A 20,518-nucleotide genomic window follows, 5' to 3' on the forward strand; every position below is an offset into this window, starting at 1 on the left:
TTCAAACTAGGTGACCTGATTTGCTGTATGTGAATTTTAAAGAAGGTATATTTTGAAATACGTGTTTTTCTGGGTTTGTAAAAGCCCAGATCAGACCAGATTGTTTGAAGGAGAAGCAGGGAGTCATGTTTCTTGTCCTGTGCTCCGTAAACAGCCATCGTCAAAAACTACCTGTCCCTGATGTCACTTTGGAGGCTTACATAACAAAACAAACCCAAACACAGAGCTGATCTGGATTTCCTGGCTGCAGACGAGGAGTAGAGGGTTTTTGTCTGCCCATACTGGTAAGCCTGGGCGATGACATTAAATGACGCTGCTGGATTCCCTGACAATCAGTGGGTCATGAATGACCTCGTGGCTGTCTCTGTTTACTGCGGTGTCTGGTTAGTGGACCTGAGGGCCTCGTCGCTCTTTAAATGGCTTCACAGGTCTGTGATTAAAACCGCTGACTATCAGCGTGAGACTGATGTGATGACAGAACGCTGACAAGACTCAGCGCCGGTGCTAGTCTGAGGCAGGTTTAGGTCAGCCAGTCATTTGTAGTTGTACAGTTTCAACTCAATAATAATCAATAATCCACAATAAACCTGCATTTCAAACTGATGCAGGCTCGTTTTGCTGCCAGATGCCTGCAGGTTTTTTTGGGGGGGCAGTCACATATTCATAACGGTCAGTAAAGGAGCTTTGTCTTAAAGATGGACTAATCTTTGATGTATATGAACAGTGGGTCAGTGGCAGGAGCTCTGCCGTCAGCTTTACTGAGCATTTTAGTGTCTTTTGGTTGACAGAAAGGTAACTCAGTGAGTTGTTCTGGTTAACATTTATCAGTTTAAACCTTCATTAGACTCATATTAACATTATCACTCATTTGGAGTCACGTCCACCCGACCAGCAGTCCAGTATTCACAGGGAAAATGGCACCTTTTACCTTTGGATGTTAGATTTTGTTGCTGATCTGGATCATTATCTAGATTCATGAATTTTTTAAATGATCGTTCACCACTATGAGATGGGGCCAAGTTCAGTATTTTTGCTTCTAACTCCATAGACAATGCTTGGACAAAAATTACACAATAACATCCCCGTAAGATCTACCATAGTCTGATTTGGATCCAAGTAACGTTCTGGATCTACTGATCCAGAACGTTCACATTTATAGGGGTCATGGAAAACTGGCCACTGTAAGGCTGAATAAATACAACTAAGATCAAACTGTAGCTGATTCAATAGGGTGTCAACAGATTTAAAGTATCTAGGGATGGCTGTGGCTTAGGAGGTAGACGAGGTCGTCTCCCAACTGGAGGGGTGGTGGTTTGAATTATGGCTCCTCCAGTGCAGATAATGTAATTCTGTAATTTGTTCTCTAGTAGTAAGTAACAAAATCAACAAGTAGCCTTAGTGTTATAAAATATATTTATCTGCACATCAGTACATCTAGTGTAAGACAAACTGTCTGAAATGGCATGATGTATGGATAGGAGGGAGAAAGAGATGAAGGAAAAGAAAGACGTATAGAAGAGGGTATAAAAGAGAAGGCAAAAAGACGGACATCAAATAAATAATTCAGCATGTGGTTTCTGATAGTTTGCTGTTGACCCTGCCCACTCCTGCTTAATCCGTCCCAGGCCGTGTGTGAGAGACAGGTGCTGGTGGTGTAATGTTCAGGTGGCTCAGTTTGCCACACGGACTACTTATTTAATTAAACTGCCGTATACATGTGCTAGTATTTGTAGTAACAGCTGTAGTACTCATATTTGGTAACATTTACAATATAGTACACAAAAATGTGAGTAGTTTTTAGGAGTATAGTTTGAGCTACTCGTAAAGACAGTGGTAACTACATTCACAAATACTTTATGAATCTCCCAGTCTGTTCTCTACTAACTCACTTTGGTCCTGGACTAAATCCAGGAACTACTCAGTAAGAGTTATTTAACTCTCAGGTCATTACTAATTTGTTTTAGTTGTTCCCATTTTTGTGTACCATATTGTGAGGTGTTACTGTTATTATTCATGTTAGTGTTATGCTAATATGGTGCTGTGTTTCTGTAGTCGATAAACAGCTTTTTGTCTGCATAACCTGTAGAATGTACATTGCAGAAGAGCCAGTAGTATATTGATCTATATAGAAACCCATAGGACCTAGAGTACCTGAGTAGGAAGTGGCATCCTGTTGCTGTGGGCAACAGGGGAGGTAGTGGGTGAACAGTGTTAGTGTGACAGAGACAGAGGGAGAGAGAGCAGGAGGGAAACCGAGGTGACATATGACCATCGTCTGCTGGAATTAAACCTGTGATGACCTGAACCTGTTGAACCACAAAGACTTTGAACATCTCCCTGCGTCTGTGCCAGTGATGTGCTGCCCATGGACCTGACCGGAGCCTTAACTTTGATATCTTATGTGGATGTTTGGATACTGTCCAGCCATGTTTATAAACTGAAATTCCATAGTTATATTAATTTACACCCCTTTCCACGTGTACTTGTGTGAAACAGAGGACTACTACTACGATTGGATTTTACTGTCAGAGTGAGTTTGCACCGTGCATGTGAAGATGTATAAGCGTCGGGACTATGTGGAACTGTACGGGAAGGATCAGGCCAAGTGGGCACTGATTCACAATGCCAACGCTGTGGTGAAACACAGCACGCTGCTGCCGGTATGCTGCACCTCGTGTGTGTGTGTGTGTTTAAAGTTTCAGAGTCAACATAATTATGTTATTAGGATTAAATATTAGGATTTGTACTGCGTGAAATACGTGTGTGTTTTATGCATCAAATTTTAATTATATTTGTGTGTTCTTCTTCTGATACCTGTGTAAACGTAAGTATGCATGAATCATAATTATACATGTGAAAAGCGACTCCGGCTCAAACACAGAGGACTGGACTAGCTGCAACTAAAGCAGCACTCATAAATGTCTGGCTGCTCACAGACATGGTCACAAACAGGTGGCTCAGTTTTTAGTAACACACAGATTAAGTCTCGAGTTCCCAGTGTTCGAGTCCAAGTCGATTCTCGAGCGCTCAATGTTTGAGCATGAGTCATGTCTTGAGTGTCCAGTATTTGAGTCCGAGTCAAGTCTCGAGTCTTCACTGTTTGAGCTCGAGTCATGTCTCGAGTCCTTGCTGTTTGAGCCCGAGTTGAGTCTCAAGTCCTCAGTGTTTGAGCCCGAGTCGAGTCTCGAGTCCTCACTGTTTGAGCCCGAGTCATGTCTCGAGTCCTCACTGTTTGAGCCCGAGTCATGTCTCGAGTCCTCACTGTTTGAGCCCGAGTCATGTCTCGAGTCCTCACTGTTTGAGCCCGAGTCATGTCTCGAGTCCTCACTGTTTGAGCCCGAGTCGAGTCTCGAGTCCTCACTGTTTGAGCCCGAGTCATGTCTCGAGTCCTCACTGTTTGAGCCCGAGTCATGTCTCGAGTCCTCACTGTTTGAGTCAGAGTCAAGTCTCGAGTCTTCACTGTTTGCGCCCGAGTCATGTCTCGAGTCCTCACTGTTTGAGCCCAAGTCGAGTCTCGAGTCCTCATTGTTTGAGCCCGAGTCGAGTCTCGAGTCTTCACTGTTTGAATCCCAGTTGAGTCAGAGTCACCAAATACTAACCCGAGTTGAGTCTGAGTTGAGTCCCTGTTACCCGAGTCAGAGTCTACACAGCTCTCATCAGTTTATATTCCAGTGTACTGCAGAGGTCAGACTGTCTGTCATTTTGACGGACAGGGTCGTAAAAATTGTCATAATTTATTATTACCCTTCAATTTAATTTTCATTTTTTTAATCATAAGACATATTTAATAACATTTCTAATTAATTTTCATTTCATGTTTTAAAATAATATACCATATATCAACACTACATAAAACAGATGACTGGCAGTGACAGCAAAGGCCACTGAAAATACTAAAAACATTTTAATTTGGTCTCTATATTGATAGTACATTGTATTATTTTATATATTCGTACAAAATATTAGGTGAATATTTTTCTAACATTGTTCAAAAACAACAAGAACATACAATATGTCATCACAGTTGCATTTTGAGAAACAGGTTGATAAACCTTGTTATTGTGCAGTGGGTGCAATATATTTTCCATCCTGATGGTAAGAAGAGTCTTAGAGGATTCAGGAAATCCCTTCAACAGCTGAGAGTTTTGTTTAACCAGCATCTGTTTTATTCAGAGATCATCAATCTGTGACTTAAATGTAGTGGTAATACACAAGAGACTAACACTGGGACAAGTGAGGAAACTGTTGCTTTGTAGAGATGTCCTCATGCACTAACCATCTTTCCTTCGTCTGGTTAGATGTCCTCCCTGCCCACCCCGACAGATTCCTGGTACAGGCTTTGTATGTGTGTGTGTGTGTGCGTTTTTTCCCATTTCCAATAGCTTCCAGTCGGCTCGACTGTCTTCCCGGATTAATTTACTAACACTGCTGAGCTTCAGTAAAGCAACTAAAGGTCATGTCAGTGTGGAGTAAGAGGATGTGAGGCCTTATTTACCTCCAGTCTGACTGAAACCACATTAGGTCTGGTCTTGGTGCAGTGTGAAAACAGTTATGTTCCAGCACTGATTCTAATTGTGGATCTGATCATCTTAAAATGATAAACTTCAGCTTATTTACAGTAAATGCTGTCAGTCACATTCATTGAGATGCTGAAATGAGGACGTGGTTTCCTTTTGACTGATTTCTCATGTGATCCTGCTTATCGCTCTTATTCTGACCCCGATTTCAGGTTTGAATCTTTCTCTGATGCTGATTTGACTAAATTATGATTCTAATCACAGTCGTAATCCTGGTTTCAGTTCTAATTCTTGGTTCCTTTACAGGGCGACTATGTCTGGTTGGACTTGAAGACCGGTCGAGAGTTTGAGGTGCCAATCGGTGCAGTGGTCAAACTCTGTGACTCAGGACAGATCCAGGTGGTGGATGATGAGGGAAATGTGAGTGATGAAACTCTGTTCCTTCAGGTCATGGGCAGCTAAACTGTGTCTGGAATCACCCCGTGAAGTATTTACTTTATACAGTAGTGCACTATGTTTACCTTATGCTATTTTATTAGAGTGCCTGAATTCTGAGTGTGAAATTTGTGGGAGCGAGACTCGGACTGCGTCTGTGCTGCCTGGCTTTAAACCAGAAGCCTAGAAATGACCTTTTTTAACATAAATGCTATGTGAATGTTGCCCTAACAAAGCTGTAGTGTTACTGGCTATATTGGTTCCAGCTGTTGAAGCTTGTCCTTCTGTTTTCTTCTACGATCCACCATAACCTCCCCTCTCCCTCCAGGAGCACTGGATCTCCCCCCAGAATGCCACCAACATCAAGCCAATGCATCCCACCTCCATCCATGGTGTGGAGGACATGATCCGTCTGGGAGACCTCAACGAAGCCGGCATCCTGCGCAACCTGCTCATCAGATACAGAGAAAGGCTCATATATGTGAGTATTACTCGTGCATTCTGGCTGCAGTGTGTTCAGCGTGCATGTGCACCTGCAAAACAAGACTATATACTGATATTGTATATTAGCAGAAGAATCTTTTATCTGAGGATTTTATTAATTCTGTTGTTTTTGTCTTTCCTTTGAGATGCCAAAATAGATAACAGCAATGAAAACCTGCTACATTGCTGCAGAAAGGTTTATAAAACCTGAACAATTATGTCTTGCTGTACTCAGTTCATTCATAATGACCATCACACCAGTGCAGCTGTAACATAGTGTAATTTGTTTTTTGTCTGTTAAGGACTCCTCGAGCTTCAACACTCTCCCAGTGTTATCTCACAAATCCAGCGTCACACTCTGTCTCTTGGCTTTTTTCTGCTTTCTCAGTGTCTCACTTCTTTATTCCCCTTCTTTTTTCCCTCTTCCTGTTTCATCTGAAGACGAACTGTGGTGGCAGGGTAAGTCGAGCATGGCAGGAGAGAGATCAATTGAAAAATAATGCACTTAATAAAAGCATCTACTGCACAGCTTCATTATGAACACCTGCACGGCCTCACAAAGAGCAGCTTCCTGTGTCTATAAACTGCATGTGTGCTTTGAATGTTCCGTGTCAGCATTGTTCTGTTTCATAAACTTGACATTAACAGAAAAATGGATGTTTACAAGTGTTTACAGTACATTTTTATATAGAAGATCCATTTTGCAAAGAAAGTTGGTGACGTATTATTTAGTCAGACCAAGTGTCACGGTGTGACAGAATGAAACTCACCATTCATTTTAATTTGCTCTGCACAACTTTGCATCTACGTTCTGTGATGATTGACTGCTGTTTCTGAGTATGACACACGGTACACTGTAGAAAATGCAGAGTGTGATTCCTCAAAGCTAAAACAAAATGGGCATGGAGGTGAAAAGAGATACTGTACCTTTCTGGGTACACTGAAGCTGTAGAGGTGTCATGTTCCTGCAGGACAAGTCAAAATGTTTTATAGCCCTGACTCACTCAGGCTTAGCGGTAACCAAGCTCAGCACCGCGGCCTGGCTGCATGTTGATTTGTTTCCAACATGGCCGTCTGTTCTCCTGTGGCGAACACTGATATGTGCTCTTTGTCATCCTTCAACATCTGAGCTGTGACACCCACGTCACCTTATTCACCCCTCCACCAGCTCCATAACTTTTAAATTCACTGTAAAACAGACAAACAGATGAAACTAATTCAGGCTAAAAACAACAAAACAGGTTAGGTGTGCACTGTACAGTCATTGTCATATGTGCTAGAGGCTGTGGGTTGTTGCCATTTTAAAATTCAGAACGAGGGTTTGACACCAGTACTGTTCACTGAAAAGTACTTTTTACTACATTTACCTGACAGTTCTACTGTAGTTACTACATATTTTGCTGAATATTTTTCAAACAATCTGTATAATCATCTTTGAAAAACACATTTCACTCTCTAGTGAAAACCGTCTTTTATCAGGAACTGAGTTTTATTTTCTCAGTCTGTTTCCAGTGTGTTTGTTGAATTATAGAGCTGCAAACTGCCCTTCTCACACAGCTCGCTGGCATGAAGAAGCTCAAACTGGCTCAAACACTTAGGCTTCAGTCTTTACAATCGCTAACTGAGTCCATTCTCTTTCTCTGGTTGCAGACGTACACTGGTTCCATCCTGGTGGCCGTCAACCCTTATCAGCTGCTGCCCATCTACACGGCCGACCAGATCCGCCTCTACACCAACAAGAAGATTGGTGAGATGCCGCCCCATATCTTTGCCATTGCTGACAACTGTTACTTCAACATGCAGAGGAACAACCGCGACCAGTGCTGTATCATCAGGTAGGGATGAGTTCAGACAAATGTTCAGGTAAACGTCTCTAAAATCTAAATCTCCAACATGAGATCTTCATGAGAGGGTCTGTTGGTCAGGCTGTCGGTCCACCACTGGGTCCAGGTCACTGACTGGTCTGGTGAGGATGGCCATGATGTGAATCAGGTCTCAGCCCAGTTGAACAGCTATGAGAGATGTTGGAGCGACATGTTAGACAGCGAGAGTCGGTGAAGGTCAAGCTGTTCCTGTAGCACGTGCTGGCCCAGCTATTGGCTGAGACTCTCTGTGCTGGACTGTCCTTTCACTTGTCACCTGGCTGTATTATCATTTGTGGTCTTTGTGAAATTTGTAAACTATCTACAGCATCATCGTACCACCTTTGAAATACGTCAGATGCTTTAGTTTATCGACAGGTAGACAGATAGTGAGGTAGGTAGATTAATCCCCACAAAGAAATTAAACTATGCCACTGATTGATTAGACAACAGAACAATTTAATGTCCGACATATCCAGTTTTGTAACATTACCAACACTCCTGATGTTGTGTTTTTGGACAAAGGCTGAAGAAAAGTGCTAACCCTCGAGATATGTCGTGTGTTTGACCTTTACATGGATGAAGCTTCTTCTGGTAAACTGGTCAGGGACCAGTCCCTGGTGGCAGATGTCAGTGAGCTACAGTGGTTCCCAACCTGGGGGTCCTGACCTCCACTAGGGGTCGCCAAAGCTTCATGGGGGGGTTTGCCAAGCCTTCTCTATTTTAAGGGGGGGGAATAGATAGCTGTAATGTAATTAGTGTATTCCAATAAAGCATTTAAAATGTGCATCTCTGTGATTTAAACAGTGGTGAGTCTGGAGCAGGGAAGACAGAAAGCACTAAACTGATCCTCCAGTTCCTGGCAGCCATCAGCGGTCAACACTCCTGGATAGAGCAGCAGGTCTTGGAGGCCAACCCTATCCTAGAAGGTAGGAACACGCACACTCCAAAGCAGAGATGTATTTTATGAATAGCAGCAAATGTTGCAGAAAATGTCACACTGATCACTGTCGTCACGTCTGTCCGTTCCTGTGAATTTGGCTGGTTGGTGGAGGCATATAACTGCAAAGCATTAATTCAAGTTTCTGTTCCAGCCTTTGGCAATGCTAAAACAATCCGTAATGACAACTCTTCCCGTTTTGGAAAATACATTGACATCCATTTCAACAAGAGAGGAGCCATAGAAGGAGCCAAGATAGAGCAGTACCTGCTGGAGAAGTCCAGGGTCTGTCGACAGGTACGACACAAAGTGACGCCGTCTGTCCTCCTGCTCGCAGAGACTCAGTGAGGAACTGTGACTCACTTTGATTCATTTTGTTATGTGGCGTTAAAACAACCAAAGCTTCTGACAAAACAGTCAAATAAACCTTTTCTAATTTAGTTTTCTGTTTTCATGTAAAAACTGTTGTGTAGTAACTAAGTGTGATGTCAGGTCCAAACGACAAACTCAAGAGTGTCCACGTGTTCATGACAGGGTAGTGTGAGTAAAGTTAACATGCTGAGGTTGCTGCGCTAAACTTGGATCACGTGTTTTTATCTAAACAGCAGACACAGTAATTCAAATGGAATACAAGGATTTAGCAGTAATATTAAATGATTATCTTTATCTTATAACTGTTTAATTATGTGTGTTTTAAACCTGTCAACATGTCTCTGTGCCGCTCTTTCTTTTGGTGTACTGACACTTCTTCTTTCCCCTCTGCAGGCCTCCGATGAGAGGAACTACCACATCTTCTACTGCATGCTGAAGGGCATGACTGCAGACGAGAAGAAGAAGCTGGGGCTGAGCAAAGCCACTGACTACACCTACCTGACCATAGTGAGTAATGTTGTACCTTGTTCAAACATCCTGACTGCACAGTAACCCTTGAAACAAGGAAACCTGTTGTTGTCGCTGCTGATGTTATCATGTATATATTCATACAAAATTACATTTATATTAGTTTTATGTTGTACCAAACAAGCTAAGACAGGTACAGCCACCTGAAGAGGAAAGATAATTAAAAGGCTGAAAATATTTTTACTGTGCAGCAGTACATGCTTTACATCCCTGACATCTTTTATTAATTCATCAAACTTGCATCTTAGCTGGTAGAAGTATGTCACCTTCCTATCCTGAGCCTGAAAAGTTGTAAATCCCACAAGTCAGAAAAACACTGAAACATACAAAAACAATCTAAGCAACCTAGAGAAGTGGGAAAACACTGTCAAAAGTCAAGTCAGGAATAAGTACAAGAACCTACAACAACTACACCATGACACGCTGACAAAACAGAGACTATGTGACGTTGAGCTACAACACGAGTCTGATAACAAACGGTTTCAGGACATAAAACACCATGTGTTGTCTTTCACATTCAAACAGTCAGAGCTCTTCTCACAATTTCTTAATGGGAGAAATCCATCACACTAAACTGGGTATAAAAAGGAAATTTGGTGATCTTTAATATTTGAGTAACACAAGGTGAGTTTTTCATTTTCCAATAAGCCCCATTTCCTGGTCGCTCTCTGTTTCTCTGCAGGGTAACTGTACAGTGTGCGATGGCCGAGACGACATGAAGGAGTACTCCAACATCCGCTCTGCAATGAAAGTACTGATTTAAACCATACACTGATTAGACGATAGCTTGAGCTGTGGTCATTTATGATTTGCAAGGTGACCCCCCGACCCCCACGACTGACAGGTTTCCTTTGCTCTGGTCTGCAGGTACTGATGTTCACAGACAAAGAGAACTGGGAGATTTCCAAACTGCTGGCTGCTATATTACACATGGGAAACCTCAGATACGAAGGTACAGTAAAAACAGCTCATTCTTCCTCTGTGCGTAGTTTCCTGCAGCTTCTGTCTGGACACCACAGTGGAGGGCTGAGTTCCCCCTAATGCTCTAAGATCCTACTTTTGTCCAACCACACCTTTAAACTTGCCGTTTGATTTTCCAACTGTCCCAGACATAGGTTTCTCTGTCCTGCTGCCACCGTCCACATGTTGGTACCCTTGTTGGAGTCACCCTCTGTTAGTACCCTTTAGTCTCCGCTCCCAAAGCTAAGCTTGTTTTTTTTTTTTTTGCCTGGGTCTTGACTATCAGGTTACATACTGCCCTGCATTACTGTTGAAAGTTGTTGCAAGCAACGGTGCGTTTTCATGGTCAGGGAATCACATTGTGACAGTCAAACCATCATGGGAATACAGTTCTTAGGTGGAATGGCATTATGGGGACAGTGAGCTGCCTTAGCGGAGGTTTGGAATCTCTCACTGCTGTCTAGTTATATTTTTATTAGTTTGGTTAATTTTCATTCCTTCTGTGTACAAAAAAAACCAAAAACTACTATGCACCCTGTTGACCTTTGACCCTACAGCTCGTACCTATGACAACCTGGATGCCTGTGAGGTCGTCCGCAGCCCTCACCTCGCAACTGCTGCTACACTGCTGGAGGTGACAAACACACACGCACGCACACACACACACACACACACACACACACACACACACACACACACACATAAAACAGCTGTTCCTCTGTAATGGCAGGTTCATTCTTCCAACACACAAGTGAACACAAACCTGCAAAGTCTTGTGCAACATTCACACAGGACGCCACACACAATACATTTGGTGTTAACATGGGATCAAAACTCAATTCAATTCAGTTTTATTTGTAAAGTGCCAACTCACAACAAAGGTCGTCTCAGGACACGTTACACAGTAAGGTCTAGACATTACTGCCATTATCATTATAGAGGAAAAACCCAACAAACCGCCCATGAGCAGCACTCGGCCACAGCGGGGAGCAAAAACTCTTTTACTTTAACAGAAGACACCAGCCTTCTGCCTCAACCAGTTAGGGTGAAAACAACCAATAAAATAAGAGCAGAACATCTTTACTTTTCACTGAGCCTTTCCACTCTCCATTAAGAAATATTAATAACAATAGTTTAGTGACTGAACAATCGACTCTGAAGTGTTTGTCTCTTCAAACATTTTGCCTTCTCCATGCACCTTGGAAGGATGTGAAGTTGTCAGGATTCCCTACTCTGCTTCTCCTGGAGCCTTTTAACCCACCTGTGTTCAGCTCCATGCATATCAAAACCTTAGGAACATGCAGGTGTTTTGATAGTTGACCTTTGGATAAAAGCAGCTTTGTATGAGGTTACAGTAACTAACAGCCTGATTTATCATTGACTTCTAGAAGGAGATGAAAACGAACTTGTGTATGTGTGTTCAGGTGGATGATAAGGACCTGATGAACTGTTTGACCAGCCGAACGCTGATCACCAGAGGAGAGACCGTCTCCACCCCGCTCAGCATAGAACAAGCCCTGGATGTACGGGACGCTTTTGTCAAGGTACAACAGTCTTTTATTGTTGTGTGGGTTCGGGTTAAGTCTGTTCCCCCATCGAGATGTGGTTCCCGTTAACCACTGAGGGGGGCGCCATGGGAAACATCGTTTTTAACAGGGGGGAGATGCATCTTGACGGGGGAACACGCTTTGACACAACACCCCCACATCCTTGTGCACATGCACAACACAAACAACACAAGCGCCAGTGGTGAAGAAGTGCTGAGATCCTTAAAGTAGCAACACCACAATGTAAAAATACTCTGTTTCAAGTCAGTGAAAGCACAAAAATGTCTGCATCAAAATATTCTTGAAGCAGCGAAAGTAAAAGTTCTCAGGCAGAATGGCACATTTCACAAGTTGTCTTATAATCATTGATGCCTTATTGTGTTCATCACTTTAATTGTGCAACCATACACTTACAACGTGAAGCACTTTACATCCTGCTGGGCAGCTGGTGAATTTCCCATCAAGGCTCAGTACGATCTGATGATTCTACTGGGTTTTGTTTTATTCATCTGATTCTGAAAAGGAACTAAAGTGATCAAATACATGTAGTGCAGGTAAAAGTACAAGATTTGCCTCTGAAATGTAGTAAAGTATGAAGTAGTTAGTTACTTTCCACCACTGCTCTGACAAGCACCTACAGAACTCATTAAAAAACTGTTCCACAGCTAAAGCAAAAGGTCAAAAGCTCCACAGGGAACTTTAAATGTGTTGGATTGTGTCTTTCTCTGTGTGTGTGTGTGTGTGTGTGTGTGTGTGTGTGCAGGGTATTTACGGCCGTATGTTTGTGTGGATTGTGGAGAAGATCAATGCAGCCATTTACAAGCCTCCGTCCTCACAGCCCAAAGCTCTCAGACGCTCCATTGGGCTGCTGGACATCTTCGGCTTTGAGAATTTCACTGTCAACAGGTACAACACACACACACACACATGTATACACAGGTTTGTTTTTCTAACTTGCTGACCTTATGCAGCCCACTCTCCTTCTGTTCAATTCCCAGTTTCTTCTCTCAGCTTCCAGTTGAGTTCAGTTATTGTCCTCAGTCCTGATCGGTTCCCACAGCTTCCTAGGAATCCCTCAGTGTTGATAGCACACGTCCACATTTTCTAGGAGGTTGTTTGAATTGCCACCACCACGTCCCCCAATGATATCAGAGGAAATAGATGATTTCTGGTGCAAAGTTACCAGTGCATTACAAGTAGCTAGGTTCCTGTGTGTTGTGGCAGTAGCTCGATGATAACATGATGCAGTTTGCAGGTTCACACTGTTATTGTGAAATCAAAACTGACTTTTAAAAAGGAGGATTTAGAAATAAAGGTTTTTTTAAGACTTGAGATTGAACGTCTGAAGAACCTGTGGTGGGATTTTTGGCTTCTGGGGCATCAGGAGCTAAACTGTGTTGCGCAGATTTTAATTTTGAAAGTCTTCAGTGACCACGCATCCTGAAACTTCTGTTATCTTTAGGGACCTTTAATTTAGAGATCCATCCTACTCAAGCTCAAATAGAGGGGGCCTCTTTTCAAAATAAAATTCCAGTTTCTTCAGTTACATCACACAATTGTTGGTTCACAGTCGGGTGGATACTTTATTGATCCTGAGGGAAATTCAGGTATTTACTAGCAACAGCAATAACCACGATCACAGCACCAAAATAAAGAAATGTTTAAAAGTGTAAGACTAAAATACAAAACAAATAAAAGTATAGGTATCAAAATACGAGAAATAACCTCCTGCAGTTCCAAGCGGCCGTGTGTTGTCAGTGTCACCACCCTTTTCTTCTCGCATCTCGCCCACCTTCCTGCAGCTTTGAGCAGCTGTGCATCAACTTCGCCAACGAGAACCTGCAGCAGTTCTTCGTCCGTCACGTCTTCAAGCTGGAGCAGGAGGAGTATAATCTGGAGAACATCAGCTGGCAGCACATTGAGTTTACTGACAACCAGGACGCCCTGGACATGATCGCCATCAAACCCATGAACATCATCTCGCTCATCGACGAGGAGAGCAAGTTCCCAAAAGTCAGTGCACACAGATAATATGCAACAATATTTGTTATTGCAGGTGTAGGGTTTGAAACCAAGCTGTAAATAAACAGACGTGTGTTAGTCTGTCTTTATGTCTCCTGCAGGGCACAGACTCCACCATGCTGAACAAGCTGAACTTTCAGCACAAGCTCAACACTAACTACATCCCTCCAAAGAACAACTACGAGACTCAGTTTGGCATCCAGCACTTTGCTGGAGTGGTTTACTATGAAACAAGAGGTCAGAGTCACTGCACACACACACAGACAACCTTGGAAGGCACAGTGACTTTCCTCTGTTTCTATTTGTGCATATAAGGTCCAATATATTTACTGTATGTTTCACAGTCGCTAATGTCTTCATATTGAGTTCAACACAGCTGCAGTCGGTGGACACTAAACTGTGGATTTATGTGTGCGATTGTGCTTCTGTGTGTTTGTGAGTGTCCTGCAGGCTTCCTGGAGAAGAACAGAGACACTTTATACGGTGATATCATCCAGCTAGTCCACTCCTCCAAGAACAAGTTCATCAAACAGATCTTCCAAGCTGATGTTGCAATGGTAACACACATACACACATTATTATATAATCAATATTCTGGTTATAATAAACAGAAATCCATTAAAAATTGAAACAAAAAGAAACAATATGTTCCTTCTGATTCAGTTTATAGCCAGTTAATGTGTTTATAGGTGAAGTTTGGTACAATAAATTAATTGACAAAAATAAAAACCGATCCTTTTAGTAACTTTAGTAAAATTTCTTGAGATGACAGAAACATAAATACAGCGGCGTTTTCATAAATCACTGCTTTACAGTTACTTTCAAGAGAACCCGGTTCATCTGAGAATAAACAGAATAACCACAGGAGGCTCCACCTGCTCAGTCTTTTCTTCCTCTCCATGCCTTTACTTGTATGTTTCTCAGTAATGTCCAGCTCAGAGCTAACTTTGTCTTCCTTCTGTGTGTTTGTGTGTGTGTTTACTTGCATGTTGTGTGCTGTTTCTTGCCAGTTTCTATGTGGTTATGCTCCTGATAGGTCAGTAGGTCAACCTGCCACCAGCATTACCAAGGTAAAGCTACAGAATACATCCCAGTCGCTCCAAACCATCAAATCTCCATCTGTTCATCTCTTCACTCCCTCATCTCCTCATCCTCATCATGAAGTAGAACAGAGAATCTGATTTTTAAACCTTACATATTGTAGTTAATGTTGTTCCAAATCTGTAGTGGTATGGGGCCTAGGATTATTTCAAACAGTGTTCAGATGCACACCACATCCACAGGAATGATTTATGTATATTCTACTGTAAATATAGTCATACTATGTTAGACATCATACTTTCTTCCAGTGATGTTGTGGAAAAGGCCCAATATTAATTATTTATACGCATACAGCTTAAGTCTGTGCTGATTTTCTTTACACCGCCGACTCATTTATTAAACAAAAGTCATATAAGTGTTATCATGAAAATACATATGAATAATAATAGTTTCTTTTAGATTCTCTTCGCCTCCGTTTTGGGTTTATTTTGAAAGTATTGACCGGAAGTGGTCATATCTAATTGTGTCGAAGATGTTTGGTGACGTTTGCTGTTGCTTCTCGTTGTGACCACTAGAGGGCAGCATGAATACACACTACAAATGAAAATGTAATTAACTCTTTATTAATATAGTTACCACATACAATATATACTATGTAACTTGACCTGCCACCGAGGGTTAGTTCTTCACTGTGACCCCTGGTCGGCGCGAACACTCCCGAAGCTAATCCCTACACTAGAAAACAAGCCTTTATTAATACACCTTTTACAAATACCGATGTTACTGTTGTTATTTGTAATGAGTACACTGATATTAATGCTTATTGGCGTTAGCTACGAATCCATTTTAGTGATGTTGCTTTTCACTGTGACCACTTGGGGGCAGTAAGCATTTGATAGTTTCAGCTCCACCGGTGTAAAGTTAGACACACTATAGTCAAATTTCCTGTGAAAACCTTCAAAGTAAAACAATTGACAAAGACGCAGGAAGGTATACTTGAATGCATTATGTGCAGAGGTCAGCGTTACAAGACGTGTGCAGCAGCTGCGGTGTTAGTAGACACCGCTCCTGGAGTTAGACGACTTTACAAGCCATTATCACCCAATTGCTGCTGTAAGTTTGTGACAAGATAGCTGCATCACAGCTAAGTCAAATGTTAACAGCCACGATAAGCAGCTTCTGGTGTCCGCCGATAATAAACACCCCAAACCAGGTTAGAAATTTCAAGAAAAGGCCGCTGCTTAGAACTTGCCTAAGATTCAGCACGTTTCTAGGTTTTCTTCACTGTTCAAGTAGTTTATTGAAGACTGCCACTACAACCAATGTTACAACAAGAACTTTATTTTCCAAAATGTAAACACATACAGGCTAACAGCTACAATAATGTTAGCTTGCTAGCTAGTTGCCAAAGTGCTCATAGCCGAAGTTAGACATTCAGATTCAGCCCTCATAAATCCCACTCTTGACGGACTTCATGTCAGGCTAAGGGAAGGCAGTGGGGCCTGGATGGGGTCAGGTTCATGGAAAGAGAAACAGAAACACTAACCAGGCCACAGAATTTAACAGGTGACAGAACAATGGCTAACACCAGCAACTTGTCACGTGAGGGGCTGAGTTGAAGCCCACGGTTTTCTTGGTCCAGGTCTCAAATTAATGAGGTAACCAAACCAAACTCCTTGTTTCATCTCTGTAAATACTGGAGCTTTGTTGGAGCTTGGTTCGAAGATGGCTCGAGGTTTTCCTGCTCCCCAGTGTTTGTGCTAAGCTAGGCTAATCAGGAGGCGAAGCCCACAGGCTTATTGACTCCTGGAGACAAAGCGTTTCCCGAAATCTCAGCGAATTGTTCTAAAACACAGTAGTGCAAAGAAACTAAGTACAATTATTCAAGTACTGTAGTATCTGTACCTAACTTGAGTATTTCCATTTTCTGCTAGAAGAAAATATTAACGTTACCTAAAGTGATGAACACAGCAATACATCAATAACTTTATTAAATTTTATTAGAATGTGAAATTTGCCTTTGCATAATTACTCATTTTACTATTGGTACTTTAAAGTTGTTATGATGCTATTTTATTAACGTTATTAGAATGTGAAATTTGCCTTTCTGCATAATTACTCATTTTACTGTTGGTACTTTAAAGTTGTTATGATGCTAATGCTTTTGTAGTTTTAGTAGAATTTTGAATGCAGATATTTTAAGTGTACTGTATCAGAGTATTTTTAAACTAAAGGATGTAGTACTTCCAATGCTAAAACCTTTTAAAGTTACTCATCTTAAAATCTGTCCTTGACACTACTTTGCTGGTGAAAGTGGTGAAGTAACGTTACTCAAATACTGCCCTGAAGCACAGTTTCAAGTTCGTACTTTAGAGTATTTCTATTTCATGGTGCTTATACTCTTTTACGTTTCAGAAGGCAGTATTATTCTTTTTACTCCACATCATTTGACAACTAGAATTACCTACTGCTAGATGAAGATTGTATATTAAAAACATAACTTTGTATAATACATTGCATTGTTAAAGATTAAACCAGGCATGAAATTACAAAGTATTTCACAAAAAAAGTCCAAAGATTCCATAGTGTGTGTCAGGACTTGTCTCATTAATAGTCTCACGGGCCCTCAGGTTTATCCCTTGGCCCTTTGGAGGGACCCCATCCACAGGCTAGGAACCACAGTATTAAAGCAGTAAATCACTGCTAACACAAATACACAGTGATGTATCAGAATGACCAGTTTAATAATGCCAGATACACAAATATGTCAGTCACAGGAGACACTTTACTTTTACTTTATATACTTGAAGTACACCAAGTTGATAAATGTCTGTACTTTAACTTAAAATGCAGGTCTTTTACTTTTAATGGAGTGTTTTAGTTTCATGAGTAAAAGCTCTGAATACCTCCACTGATTAGGATCAACAAAAACAAATGGCTCCTTTGGTAAATTACATGTCAGAATATCAGTATTTAACATAGGGCTCTTATTTACTAATTATTTTCATTATTGAGTAAGCTGCCCATTATTGTCTGGATAAATAATTTTGTCTACACAATGTCAGAAAACTGAAGTTTTATTCGACCAGCATTCCAAACCCAAAGATAATCTGCTCACTGTCATCCTCTTGACATGTTTACTGGTCTGTCTGCATTTGACTCTGACGCTGCAGTGTGAACCAGAGACTTTTCTATTTTGAGACAAAGGAAAAAGGTTTGTGTCCGAGCTCAGGAAGAGACAAGAGAGTCCTCATTGTTTCTGACTCTGACCGTGTCGACGCTGGTTCGCTGTGTGTGTTTAGGGGGCAGAGACCAGGAAGCGTTCGCCCACTCTGAGCAGTCAGTTTAAGAGATCTCTGGAGCTGCTGATGAGGACTCTGAGCGTCTGTCAGCCCTTCTTCATCCGCTGCATCAAACCCAACGAGTACAAGAAGCCTATGGTGAGTACCTGCCTCTGTGTCAGTAGTTTACCTGTTAGTGATTGAGCTGACTGGTGGTGCAATAGAGGATAAAACCACTCGGTTACCTGTGGTGGAGCAACTTCATACTTGGACTTCACTACATTTCAGAGATAAATTCTTGTGCTTTTTTACACCACAGTACATGTATTTAATAATTTTAGTTCTTTTTTTGAGAACCAGATGAATAAAACAAAACACAGTAGAATCATCAGACTTTATTGATTCTCCAGTAGGATATAAAGTATATAAGGTAGTTAACATCAGCTAACATTAAAGTGGTGAACACTATGCATCAGTAACTATAATCCAATAATAGAATTTAATGTGAAATGTGCCCATCTGTATAACGAGTACTTCTATGTTTGTCACTTCAAATAGATTTTGATGGTGACACTTTTATACTTAAGTAAGAGTCTGAGTAGTGACAACGTTAAATATACTTATAGAATGAAAAGTAAAAGTATCTGGTTCTGTAGTAAAATGGCTCCTGTGAGTTGTTTTATATGGTGTTATTAGACAGTTAACTCTGAAAAATCAGTGTGTAGCAGTGTTTAACTGTTGTAGCTGCTCGAGGTGGAGCTCGTTTTAACTACTATATAGTTACTTTAGTCCAGTGGTTCCCAACCTCGGACCCTAAATGGGTCACAAATAATTTGTTTAAATTAACTACACAGTGATTAAGAATTATGGGGTTGATGACCTTCGACATTAGCACCTTTATCAGGCAAAGCTCTGTACGTTATAAAAACCCACGTTGAGGTACCACCTGGTTTTGGAGAACGTCATCAGAAGCTCAGTGAACAGCAGACTTCAGCACTCACACCTCCAGTCTGTGTGTGTCTGTAGTTGTTTGACAGGGAGCTGTGTGTGCGTCAGCTGAGGTACTCGGGCATGATGGAGACCATCCGAATCCGCCGTGCGGGATATCCCATTCGCTACACCTTTGTGGAGTTTGTCGACCGCTATCGTGTGCTCATGCCCGGAGTCAAGCCTGCATACAAACAGGTACCGTATGTACAGGTGTGTGTTTGTTGCTTTTGTCCCCGTAGCTACTGTAACAACACCACTACTCTCTGGAGTCCATTTAAAGGAGCTTTTTCTAAGATTTCCCCCACAGTCTGATAGTGACAGTGGGACAGGACATGGTGTGTCTCAGGGTTTTACCTTTGTGTATTTGTCAGAGTTGACAAGGAGCAAAAAAAGACAGTATGAAACACGGCAGCTGCTGCAGAAAACAATCCAAAAAAAAAGTGTGTGTGTGTGTGTGTGGCAAATGTAGGCTTTATGTTGGACTTGAATGGGAGAATGTCCGATTTTTTTAGGAGACAGGGGGCTTTAAGAATGATGCGTGTCTTCTCCTTGGATTAATGTCCCAGGAAACATTCGTCACAGGACTACTGTGAAAGTGTGTTGTATGTTCAAAAAGGCTTTTTCCAGCAGTAAGGTGTCAGAAAAAGTCTTTTAGTTGTATTATTTAAACTTACTATAATCAGGTCAACAGTAATATGATTTACCGTACTTTCCGGACTATAAGCCGCTACTTTTGTGTCTTCATGCACACACCCTCATCATGGACAACACATGACGAAATGCATATGATGCCGCTTCAAGTTAAAGGCGATCGAAATATCTCATGTTACAACGTGGACACCTGCGGCTATGTACAACATGTTTTTTCGTCTTACATTTAGTGGGTGCGGCTTATAGTCCAGAAATTACGGTAGCTTTTATTCACAGAGCTCAATATTCCAAATCACAGGTTTGCCTCAGTAACTCCAGTATGGTTTAATAGGTTGTAGAACTGGACACCACACTGGGGCCACACTGGGGCCACACTGGTCTGGAAACTGTGTGTGTTTGTCATGGGCCCACACCAGCCTGGAAACTGTGTGTATGTGTGTGTTTGTCATGACACAATGTTTTCTGATTCCTGGAATCAGTCAGATGACACCACATGAGGTCTTTCCCACAAACAGCAGTCTGTTTTTCTTGGACTCCAGCTTGTTGTGGTTTCCTCCCTCTCTCTGCTGCTTTAGAGATACTGTGTGTGTGTGTGTGTGTGTGTGTGTTTTCAGTGTTAGCATTTGTATTTGTCAGAATACTTAGGATTCAGTTAAACTGTGGGACATTGCTGAGGTGTGTTGTGGTTTGGACTCCCCTCTGAATGACTGTAATAACTGGTGGTTCTCAGACTTTCCATCTATCCATCCATCATCTATATCGCTTATCCCTGAACAGGGTCGCAGGGGGCTGGAGCCAATCCCAGCTGACATTGGGTGAGAGGTGGGGTCCACCCTGGACAGGTCGCCAGTCTGTCACAGTTCTGACATGTAGACAAACAACCACACTC

General features: G+C 41.8%; 1 protein-coding gene across 1 annotated transcript in view; it reads left to right on the forward strand.

The window, feature by feature from the left end:
* Positions 1 to 20,518, forward strand: part of myo7aa (myosin VIIAa) — a 47,807-nt gene that overhangs the window by 6,234 nt on the left and 21,055 nt on the right. The window contains exons 3-18 of the mRNA XM_020623569.1: positions 4,824 to 4,937; positions 5,281 to 5,433; positions 7,086 to 7,270; positions 8,105 to 8,226; positions 8,392 to 8,534; positions 9,003 to 9,116; positions 9,820 to 9,888; positions 10,005 to 10,089; positions 10,655 to 10,731; positions 11,522 to 11,641; positions 12,408 to 12,550; positions 13,447 to 13,657; positions 13,768 to 13,903; positions 14,117 to 14,223; positions 18,010 to 18,147; positions 19,015 to 19,173. Coding sequence (XP_020479225.1) covers positions 4,824 to 4,937; positions 5,281 to 5,433; positions 7,086 to 7,270; positions 8,105 to 8,226; positions 8,392 to 8,534; positions 9,003 to 9,116; positions 9,820 to 9,888; positions 10,005 to 10,089; positions 10,655 to 10,731; positions 11,522 to 11,641; positions 12,408 to 12,550; positions 13,447 to 13,657; positions 13,768 to 13,903; positions 14,117 to 14,223; positions 18,010 to 18,147; positions 19,015 to 19,173 — 2,076 coding nt within the window. The remainder of the gene's footprint in view (positions 1 to 4,823; positions 4,938 to 5,280; positions 5,434 to 7,085; positions 7,271 to 8,104; positions 8,227 to 8,391; positions 8,535 to 9,002; positions 9,117 to 9,819; positions 9,889 to 10,004; positions 10,090 to 10,654; positions 10,732 to 11,521; positions 11,642 to 12,407; positions 12,551 to 13,446; positions 13,658 to 13,767; positions 13,904 to 14,116; positions 14,224 to 18,009; positions 18,148 to 19,014; positions 19,174 to 20,518) is intronic.

Source organism: Monopterus albus, unplaced genomic scaffold, assembly GCF_001952655.1.
Source record: "Monopterus albus unplaced genomic scaffold, M_albus_1.0 scaffold304.1, whole genome shotgun sequence".
Classification (NCBI taxonomy): Eukaryota; Metazoa; Chordata; class Actinopteri; order Synbranchiformes; family Synbranchidae; genus Monopterus; species Monopterus albus.